The sequence below is a fragment of the Dendropsophus ebraccatus genome, chromosome 14 (genome assembly GCF_027789765.1).
Source record: "Dendropsophus ebraccatus isolate aDenEbr1 chromosome 14, aDenEbr1.pat, whole genome shotgun sequence".
In the NCBI taxonomy this organism is placed as follows: Eukaryota; Metazoa; Chordata; class Amphibia; order Anura; family Hylidae; genus Dendropsophus; species Dendropsophus ebraccatus.
In genome coordinates this window covers 25,764,705-25,775,971 of record NC_091467.1, presented here as the reverse complement: position 1 = coordinate 25,775,971, position 11,267 = coordinate 25,764,705, and the positions used below count along the sequence as shown (strand labels likewise).

The following is an 11,267-nucleotide window of genomic DNA, read 5'->3' as shown; positions in this document are numbered from 1 at the left end:
TTGGAGTCCATAAAGACATGTACCAAGCAGCCATGTAAATGCCATTTTGGACGATTTTTTAAATCTTTTTGCGCAAAACTATTTTTAAAATGTAAAGATTGGGGAATGTGCACATACAACAACATACGCTTTTTATAAAAAAAAGGGGAGCAAATCCTGACAGGACTCTTAAAAGAGAGAGTGAGAGTCCTGCTTACCCCGCCCACAAGGAATGAGGGCCAGCTTTCCCTGTGTATCCGTATTTAGTCGGGCAAACCTGCTGCATGTGGCAAACTCAGAGGTCAATCGATGGTGTATAAGGTTCATTTAGATAGATAGATGATACTGGTGGAGATAGGGGTTGGACGTGATGGAAAATCACAGTGGACCCATTTGTTTTGGGAGAGATTACCCCCCCCCCCCCTAATAAAGAACACAGAAACAAAGGATGGGAAGTGGGCGGGAGAGAAAGCCAACCATCGTCGGTTATTGAAAGTGTAATGGAGCCTTAAAAATCAATTCCCACCATATAATAACCATTAAAGAAAAGTGGCCATGTATGAATTGCATCAGAAAATCTTTATTTTATAGGTTATGCAAAGCAAAAGCAATAATGTCCAATGTGTAAAAATAATGATGGACAGACCACAAACCACAATGAGATTGTTGCAATACTATGGGTAAAAATGCGGTTTCAGACACTTTTTTGGAACATTACATATCTGCAAGGAAGCAGCAAAGAGCAAGGAACAGAGAATAATAAAAATGAAAGTGGTCCCAGCAGGTTTCCGTTTTGCTTGAGCAGACATCATCTCTTTTGGCTTCAGCAGGTTTTTTTTTTTTTTTTAGTATTCCTCAGTGTCTTCCACAACTGATCTCACAACTTTTCCATCTTCAATGATGTCAACAACTTTCTTTACCCTCGTTGTCCTTCTAGTGCCTAGAATAGACTGTACAGAATTATACATTCCTGATTTATCTTTGTTCTTATGCATGGATTGGCTTACAACTATCAAGGTGTCTTAGGAGAATAGTTTTATAGGTGTTTAGGTAGGGACTATTGGATCTTATACGCATTTAGTAAAGGTAAGACAAGAACTATTGCAAGATGTATAAGACGTATCTGAGACATCTGTATTTGGTCTTTAATCTTGTGACGTTAAATGGTTAGTTTTTATTGGTGGGGTACATTATCTCGTGTGTGTGTGTGGTGAGAAATCATTACCTGTACTGGACCCTGAAGCACTACCAGATCCACTAGTTGCCCTGGCTGGAGTTGTAGTAGGCTGGGTTGTCCTAGATGATGATCCATATCCTGTTGTTGCTGATGATGACGTTGTTCTTGATGATGAGGATGTTGACGATGTTGTGCCACTTTGTCCTATTCCACTGTAGATGTTGAAGTACAATGAATATAAGAACATTAGTCCCACCAAACTAGGCATATAAAAAACTTTCCACTGCCGGCCATTCTTACCCTTCTCCCTCCAGAAGTTTGTGGTATGTCTCAATCTCTGCTTCCAGCCTGGTCTTAATGTCCAACAAATCTTCATATTCGGCAGTCTGGCACTCTATGTCAGCTCTGATCTGTGTTAGCTGCTCTTCAATTGTGGAGATTTGCATCTGCAGTTGTGAGATCTGCATGCAGTAACGTCCTTCTGTCTCTGCCAATGTGTCATCCAGTGATTTTTTCTGCAGACGAAGAAGATTAACCATTCAAGAGCTGATTATGGTTATTTGAGGTTACCTTTCGTGTCTTCCATGACCACCATGGTGTTTCATAAAAAGGAATTATTAGGGCAGGTAAAGTCTACAGTCTACTAAAGCATAAAATAACAAAATGTGAAATTTACCATGGCAAGTTGGGATTGAAGCTCGATCTGCAAAGCTTGAAGTGTCTTCCTAAGTTCAGATACTTCACTCTTGGTGGTCTCTACTTGTACTGCGCCAGTGGATATCTCTTTCTTCAAGCCTTCACTCTAGAGAGAAAATAGACAATTTTATTAAGAACCCCATATATATGGTCTTTCTGAATCCATTATAAATCAAGTATATTACCTGCTACAGTAAAAAAGCATTGAATGCCATACTGTCCAAGATATATATGTTATTCTGGCAGGTTTGAACTCAAGAAACCAATTTAAAAGTAGAGCACATTGCAAGAATAACTTGAAACAAGGCAACTGGAAGGAGAAGGACAACGAGAAGATCCTTGTTCTTCAAAAACTAAGACAATCCCATACTATCGAATCACAATCTATGTTTCATTACTTATATAGTGCATATGGTATAGTAGACCCTTCACTAGGCTGTGAAACTATCTACATAGAACCGTACCATCTTATTGAATTGGTTTTCAGCATCTTTACGGTTCTTCTCGGCCAGTGCTTCATATTGTCCCCTCATATCGTTGAGTATCTGGGTCAGATCATTACCAGGTGCAGCATTCATTTCAACATTGACATCACCCATGGTTGGTGCTTGGACTTGCTTAACCTCCTATGGAGAAAAAGAGTTGCTTTTATTCTAGTACTTTCATATACAATAAAGTATCTATGTGATTTCTTTCCAACTTACATCTTCATGGTTCTTCTTGAGAAGAGCAATCTCTTCAGTGAGACTTTCATGTTGAGATTCCAGGTCAGACTTGGACAGGGTCAGCTCATCCAGGACTCTGCGGAGGCCATTGATATCAGCCTCTACGCTCTGGCGCAGAGCCAGCTCATTCTCATACCTGAGATGATACACAGATAGAGTCTTAGGAAAGATACATTTCATTGAGGTACAGGAGGTAGTCACATTGATACCTATTAGTTGGGTTCTTTATTATAGGGCACTAGGGGACCACTACATTTTATGCGGAATTAGTTATGTTAATAGTTTGTGTTCACATCAGGTAGATAAGTTCTAGCCAATTTTCCAATTTGGCCCCACACTTGGTAACACTCTATACAAACAACCCCCAATGCTAGACCCTCTATGGATATTTGAGTTAAGATGGTCTTATTATCTGCACAGTCACTTGATTGCTCATTATTCCAGCTTACTATTTTGGCTTTTAATGCACCTACATGATTTCCGAGAACGCCTATTGATCGCACTATAATTATTTGTGGTAATATATTAATTGCAAACGTCTATAGTCAATAAGTCAGTCAACTTTGTGTCAACTTAATCATAAATCATACTTAAAGGTGTGGCTGTAGCTAACTCAACTCAACTGCCCTTTAATGCCATACATAAGGGCCTTATATCTCAGCTTTCTAGACCCTATAAGTGTCATATTAACTAAAGAGATCGGTGGACACAGATGGACTCATTTGAGAGGTCTTTAGAGTTCAATAACACAATAGGTGAAGGCAAGATATGGTGGAAGAGTCTTCATTCTCAAACTTACTTCATCTTGAAGTCATCAGCAGCAAGCCTGGCATTGTCAATTTGCAAGACAATGCTTGCGTTCTCATTTCCGGCTTTGACAATCTGCAAGAACAAAAATAATTTTAGGTATTGGACGCTGTATTATTAACTCATGGATCATTGGAAAGTAGCATGTGGAATGATTTTTCTCTTCTCGAATTAGAGGAACCCACCATGTTTTGTGTATCCATCTACTACACATATACTAACTCCTGCATCTATGATGAATGGGTTTGCTACACCCATGTTCACCTTTAATGGCAATTTTATTGGTTTGGTGCTATAGAGCCAACATATAACACATGGTATTCACTCACATAACTCCTTGTTCTGGGAAATGTTCATAATTACAAGCACACAGACACACTAGAGCAAATATCACATTATTATTCAGTATGTATGTGGAATAAGACAGATAACCATAGAACATGGGAAGAACATACAAACTCATGTTGACCTGATTCAGAGCCAGGACCCTAGTGCTGCAAGGTAACAGTGCCAACCAGGACCAATTACGGTGCCACTATGACTAATAACATAACTACCATCTAAGGTGCCCATTTATTTAATTGACCTTCCTCAAGCATCTAGCACCTAGCTACAAATAACCCTAGCTACATATCATATTGTATGCCTATTTTAGTCACTTTAGTCTATTTACTTGCTCATTGAGATGCTGCATTTTGAGGGATAAAGTAAACTATGATTTTAATATTGTTATATTTTAGTATAGAAATTTTTTTTTCATTTTGAAACTTACCTGAGCTTTCAAATCTTCAATTGTGGCATAATAATGAGAGTAGTCTCTAGGTCCTTCACCAGTAGTGCTTCCAGGCCTTTGCTTTTCGTACCATTCCTTAATCTTACGTTCAAGCTCGGCATTTGCCTCTTCCAGGGCACGGACTTTATCCAAATAACTGGCCAAGCGGTCATTGAGATTCTGCATGGTTTGCTTCTCGTTTCCAGAGAAAATGCTGTCACCTCCAAAGCCTCCACCAAGGCTTTGTCCAAATCCACCAGCTCCACCACCAAAGCCTCCTCCATAGCTAGCTGCTCCACCACCAAAGCCTCCTCCATAGCTAGCTGCTCCACCACCATAGTTTCCTCCAAAAGCAGCACCACCAGCAGATCCACTAAAACCATAGTTAGCAGATCCACTGCTAAAACCAGCACCACCACTATAACCACCAGCTCCACCACCATACCCACCACCAACGGAACCTTGTCCAAAATTTACTCCACCACCATAGCTAGCACCCTGACCGAAGCCACCTGCGCCCCCACTGTAACCATGGGAGCTTGAGGATGAAACATGATGAGATGATGACTGCCTTAAAGAGTAGGACATGTTGTTCAAGCAAAAGGGCACCCTTTCCCGATAAAAAAAGCAGCTTCTGTGGGAAGAGTGATATCTCAATGGCTTGTATTCTTTATATATATCAGATTTAAAGGGTGTGCCCAACTTGAGCATTAATTTCAAACAGAACAGTTTCTTGCCAAGTTATTGCCACTGCATATATATCTTTGATCAATTATCATTAATAATGAACTTGCATCACTATTGCCGCTGGTCGTTTCACCCTTGGGTTGTTTCCCATGCACTTTTGGTTCGAGGGTGGAGTGCAAGAAATTATGCATCAAAACACCTATAGAGAACACGATTTCCATAAGAATCATTTAGAAAGGGATTAAGATGAAAAATAAAGTGCATAAAATAAATAAAAAATAAAGTATATATAAAAGTATAAAGTATATATAAAGTGCACATTTGGAATCTCATATATTAGGAGGCTTGAACCTTTTTTTTTATGGTTTTGAGGTATTTTGGCACCATCTCAAGAATATGGTAAAATAGACCAAATCTATACTCTGGTGCTGGAAGGTTTCTCTGCAGCTGCTCTCCTCTACTTTATTATTATAAGTTGCTTTTAGTCATAGAAAAGAGCAGGTGCAGTGAAATAAAATTCTGCATGAGAGCTATTCTGAGATTATCACAAAAAAATTAATTATATATATATATTTATTTGACATTGGTGTTAGGTTAACTACCAGCACTTAATTTCCCTACAGCTGCTCTCTTCTACTTTATGATTGTAAGTTGTTTGCAGTCATAGAAGAGAGCAGGTGCAGTGAAATAAGAAAAATTCAGGGGGGGGAAAAATAATAATAAAAATTATATATACAGTGGTGCCTTGGGTTACAAGCATAATTTGTTCTGAGGCCGCGCTTGTAATCCAAATCCACTCCTAAACCAAAGCAAATTTTCCTATAAAAAATCATAGAAATGCAGACAATTGGTTCCACACCCCAAAAATAATGATTTATTATTCTGAATAACATGTAAAACTAATGAAACAAGCAATGAAAAATAGAAGAATATGTGATATTATAAGTTACTGTACAGTAATAGAGAGGATGGGAAACACAAGGGCTGACAGAGACTGCAGGGAGCATGAAGGAATAAGCAGGACAGATGTGGGCACATACATGCAGCACTCTCTGTCCGGGGAGAGAGGAGTTACAGCTATGAAGAGATTACCTCCACAGTCCTGTCCCCTGATGTAAGCCCCAGCCTGAAGTGGATCTGCTATGATTTGGAAGGTGAGGGAGACTTCCTGGGTCAGAGTACAGTGCTGTAGACCCCGCTATGCAGGCCATGCCCCTCCCCCACTCCCACTCCCACCTAGCTCTTAAACCAAAACAATGCTCTTAAACCAAGTCACGATTTTGAAAAACTGTGAGCTCTTAAACCAAAATGCTCTTAAGCCAAGTTACTCTTAAACCAAGGTACCACTATATATATATATATATATATATATATATATATGATTCGTTTTTGAAGTCATAGAAGAGAGCAGCTGCAGTGAAATAAAACTCTTCTAGCTTCACCACAGCCTCTGTAGTCACAGAATATGATGAAAAAAACAAGTCTTCAGTCTGACACTGGTTCTGCAAGATCAGCTACCCAGAACTTGACTTTCCTGCAGCGTCTCTCTTCTGTCCTATGATTAGGAGTAATTAGGAGTTGTATAAGAGAACAAGTTCCCCATGAGAGTTCCTCTGGCAATATCAGAAAATATATGGTAGAACAGACCAAGTCTGTAATCTCACAGTTTAAAGTGTCACTGTCATCATAAAAAACTTTTGACTTGTCAGAGAGACATCTCAAAAGCTTTGACCGGTCTGGGTCTGAGTGTTTAGACCCAGATTGTTAGAATGAGCCCCTGCTCTGAAATCAGTCAGGCTTCATAGTCGGAGTCCTGATAGTAACATAGAGCTGGGTAGAGACGGTCTTATCTCGGCTCATTCCCACGATCGGTATGGACGTGAACATTTAGACCCAGACCGATCAAAACTTTTGCGATGTCTCTGTTAACGTAAAAAGTTTTTTTTTATGATGACAGGTACACTTTAAGCTCCATGATAATAATAAGTGACCTACACTACAGGTAAGAACTAGAATTGGGAATTTGGGCTTGTGCTCCCTGATGGTCTACCAGGAGAACTGCAATCTTCTTAACAGGGCATGTACCTGCAAATACTCTGAGGTGGTTGGAAACAGTCCTTCTCAGGGTAAGGCTTGGCACATTAAAATTGGGAGGTGCCTAGTCGTAGAATAAGGCATAGTAGACGGCAGTACCTGAAATATGAGCCATAATCATAGCTAGGCTTCCATTGAACCACAGCTGCCCAATAACTTGGACTAGGCATGGGGGTTAACCTAGCCACATCCCATCCTGCTAGTAGGCAATACTGTCTTTTAACATGAACTATGGTTATTTCGCCTTCCAAATGCCCTATTGGTTTCCCATTTGACAAAACCCATTTAATCTACGGTTGTTAACCCCTTCAAGACAGAGCCCTTTGATGCATAAAAGTCTGGGTCAGATTAATGCAATGTGCCTCCTTGCCTACTAAGAGTCATAGCGCTTTTATTTTTCCACCTACAGGGCTGGTTGGGGTGTCATTTTTTGCGCCATGATCTCTAGTTTTTATTAATATCATATTGGTGTAACAGAAAAATTTTGATTGCTTTTTATTATTTTTTGTAATATACAGTTTAATAAAAAAAACAGCAATCCTGGTGCGTTTTTCCCCCCGTTTATGCCATTCACCATGCGGGAACAATAATGTTATATTTTAATAGATCGGACAATTCAGCACGCTACGATATGTAATATGTTATAATGGGCAAAGGGGTCTTTTACACTTTTTTGGGGGGGTTATAAGGGTTTTTTATTACTTTTAAAAACGTTTTTTATTACACTTTTTTTTTTTTTACACTTTTATTTATTGAAAAATACGCAATTATTAGATTGCATATACTGATCTATGCTATGCCATATCATAACATAGATCAGTGTTATCAGCGATCTATGTATAGAGTCTGCCTGAGAGCAGACTCTACACATAGATCGCCGATCCGACACGACGGAGGTAAGGAGCTTACTCCTGCTTGTCGGCACATGCAATCGGGACCCCGGTCCTGTAACTCATTGACAGATGCTTGATCTGTAACTGAGCACCTTAAACACTGCGATCGCTGTAGATCACAGGGTTTAAGGGGTTAATGAGAGTTGCCTGCAGGTTCGCAGCTGCCTCTCATTATCTCCGGCCCCGCACACTGATGTGAGCGGGATCGCTCTCACTGCAGCCGTCCCGCACACATCAGAAAGCCCTGTCATTACAGGAACGTATATATACATTCCTACTGCACGGGGTATGTGCAGTAGGAACATATATATATATATACAGATTACTGTCGGGAAGGGGTTAAACTTATAAAGATTAATTCAAGATAAGGATTAAAATGGCCTCATTTTTCATGTTTTGGGGTACAAAAGTTAAAGGGGTTATCCAGGATTATAAAAGTATGCCTCTTCTTTGAAAAACAGCATTTCTCTTGTCCTCACTTTTTTAGGGGGGCTATTGCAGCTTAGTTCCATTGAATTGAACAGAGCAGAGTTGTAATCTGAAATTTAACCTGAGAACAAGTGTGACGCTGTTTTTGAATTAAGGCAGCTATGTTTTTGTTTATTTGTTGGTTTTTTTTACCTCTCTTTAGTCTCTCTAATGTGTTAGGGAGAATAGAATAAAAGCAGTGATAGAAGCACATGACAAATAAAATCATGGTAAAACTGAAGGTTGTATTGGAGTAGTGATGGATATTGAGCAGGTTCACTGAAGTTTAATGTAAAATTCGGGGTTTGTGCCAAACTGAACTTTAACAAAATGCTCATTATTCTTGCATGTTCGCGCTCCCCCGGGGTCCTTCTTCTCCAATCTGGTCCCGTCCTGTTGACTTCTCCACTGAGGGCCTGCTCAGCCAATCACAGGATGACTGGGATGGGACAGCACCGCTGTCTGTTATTGGCTGAGCGGGCTGTCACACTTGTCTCTAGAGTGACAGCTTGCTCAGTCAGTGACAGGTCGCTGTGCCGTCAGCCTGTGATTGGCTGGCCCTCAATGGAGAAGATGACGAAACGGGAGCGGAGATTGCACACAGTTGCATCCGTTTTTTTTCTTTCATATGGTAAACGGACTGCAAAAACACAGTGTGAACCCAGTCTAAGGGCTCTATTCCACTGGACGATTATCTTTCGCATAATCATTAATGATTAACGATCTCAAACGACCGCTATTGCGAAAGACCTGAAAACGTTCACTCATTTCTATGGAACGATAATCGTTACATATGATCGTATTTGCGATTGTTTTTTCTTCGCTATTTCTTCGCTATTACGTTCGTTTCTACTGCGAACGACCGAACGACGTCTTATTCAATGCGAACGTTTTGCAAACGAGCAACGGTAAAAATAGGTCCAGGTCTTATAAAGCGATCAACGATTTCTCGTTCGGTCGTTAATCGTTAACTGCATTTCAACCGAACGATTATCATTTAGATTCGAACGATTTAACGATAATCTGAACGATAATCTTCCGGTGGAATAGGGCCCTAAGTCAGTACCTAGCCTACAGGTGTCAAAGCTGCGGCCCATCATGTTTACACAGCCAAAGCTCGATGGAAATAGTAATTTTGCAACATCTGGAGAGCCTCCAGTTTGACACCTGTGATCTAGATTGTTATCCCATTGTAGTTTTTGAGCTTCTACAATTATTGGCTGAAAATTGTATCACTCATTATAAACCTTATCTTAGATTTGCTTCAGTTTAGATTTGATTCGCTATCTGAATTATCTCATAATTGCAGGGACATAGCTGATGAATATTTAACTAGCTCTCTTGGCAAGCAACGAGCCGCTTGTTTCCAACATGTAGAGCAGAGATACTGCCGGTGCTTCGGGGAGACACTTATGGTGGGTGTGCGTGAGAGAGAAAGAAGGAAACATTAAAGACTTATTCTAGGAGTGAGTGATGTGGGTTTAGATTAACAAACTGCATTACTGTAAATTAAATAAACTATTTAAATTGTATTTACAGGTTACATGCCTATCTGTTTGGGTAAGGTGTCTCTTTTAGGAGACCACCAAGCTGACGCTGGAAATCGTATACACCATGCAATGATTCGTGGGAAAAGTATGCAAATTAGGTTTCCTCCAGAAGAAGAGCTTACTCTCTGGCGCCACCTATTGGAGGCCTTAAAGCATTAGTAGCTAAGGGCCCTATTCCACCAACAGATCTGATGACAGATTATCTGCCAAAGATTTGAAGCCAAACCCAGGAACAGACTATAAACAGAGATCAGGTCATAAAGGAAAGACTGACATCTCTCCTCTTTTAAAATCCACTCCTGGGTTTGGCTTCAAATCTTTGGCAGATAATCTGTCTTCAGATCTGTTGGTGGAATAGGGCCTTAAGCCAAAATATCCTACAGAAGAAACTTATGTTCTTTCCCTTTATCAGTACGGAGCAGGCTGCTTGCGGTTTGGCAGAAACGCCTTTGACATATTTTCCATATCCTTCTGCTTGCATGGGGGATGTGTATTTGAACCTTGTTTCCCTCTCCAGCAGAACTAGGTCGATTGTCCCACAGGATCTTTTATGTACTTAAAGGAAAATGTCTTATAGAAAAGACATCCCAAGCTGTTCTTATGTAAGTGATTGAGGGTAAGGGTCCAATTACACGGCCCTATCAATGGCGGCCCTATCAATATTGTAAATGAGCACCGATCTGCTAGATTGGTGCTCGTTTACTGGGCCTATCACATAGCCTGATAATCGCTTAGCAAGGGCTGCACGGGCATGGCTAGCGATGTCAATGCAACCCTTGCCCAAACAGTTAATACTTTTGTGTGGGCAGGTAAAGACTAACTGTTTAGACAATTGTCAGCCATTGGCCACACATCGCTACGGCTGATGATTGCCTAAACAGCATCAACCGGCGGCTGATGATTTAATGTCTGGGCCTAAAGAAACGTTAAGCCGATGATTGCTTCATTGGCTGATTGTTGCTTTTGTTACATGGAGCGATAATCGCCCGTTAATCGTTGCATATGATAGGGCCCTTAGCAAAACCATACATACCATATGGGTTGCAATTATCTTTAAAAAAATGCATGCTCGGAAGTGTCATGGAGGCGTGGCCAGGACAATGAAGTGCTCTGGCCACACCTCCATGACATGTAACAGCAGCGCAGCAACAGCTTTTTTTTTTTTTAGATGATTGTAGCCTTGATTGGGATAACCTCACTACTATATAGCTGTATTAGTAGCTTGGGACTAGCTCTTTTCTAGCTGACAGTTTCCCTTTAAGGATAATAGACTGCTGTTATGTCATCCACTGCAATTTCTGTCACTACCACTAGGTGGTGTATGACATAAGCTCTGATCTGGTAGACCATGTGTCTTGGTCCTGGGCATTGCCTGTTTGACTCTATGATGACAAAGGAATATGACAACCAAACCTGGTA

The 11,267-nt window shown here is 40.4% G+C and overlaps 1 protein-coding gene across 2 annotated transcripts; it reads right to left on the bottom strand.

Moving 5' to 3' along the window:
- Positions 1 to 539: 539 nt before the first annotated feature.
- LOC138772660 (keratin-3, type I cytoskeletal 51 kDa-like) lies at positions 540 to 4,816 on the bottom strand. Of its 2 annotated transcripts, none has more exons than XM_069953207.1 (8): positions 4,157 to 4,816; positions 3,377 to 3,459; positions 2,557 to 2,713; positions 2,317 to 2,478; positions 1,833 to 1,958; positions 1,457 to 1,671; positions 1,205 to 1,368; positions 540 to 919 (listed from the first exon to the last, which is right to left on the bottom strand). In XM_069953207.1, the coding sequence occupies exons 1-8, from the start codon at positions 4,742 to 4,744 to the stop codon at positions 825 to 827; spliced, it is 1,590 nt and encodes a 529-aa protein (XP_069809308.1). In that variant the 5' UTR covers positions 4,745 to 4,816; the 3' UTR covers positions 540 to 824. The 2 variants fall into 2 exon arrangements, with proteins under 2 accessions (XP_069809308.1, XP_069809309.1); XM_069953208.1 differs by having other exon boundaries at positions 782 to 929; positions 4,157 to 4,815.
- Positions 4,817 to 11,267: the final 6,451 nt, after the last annotated feature.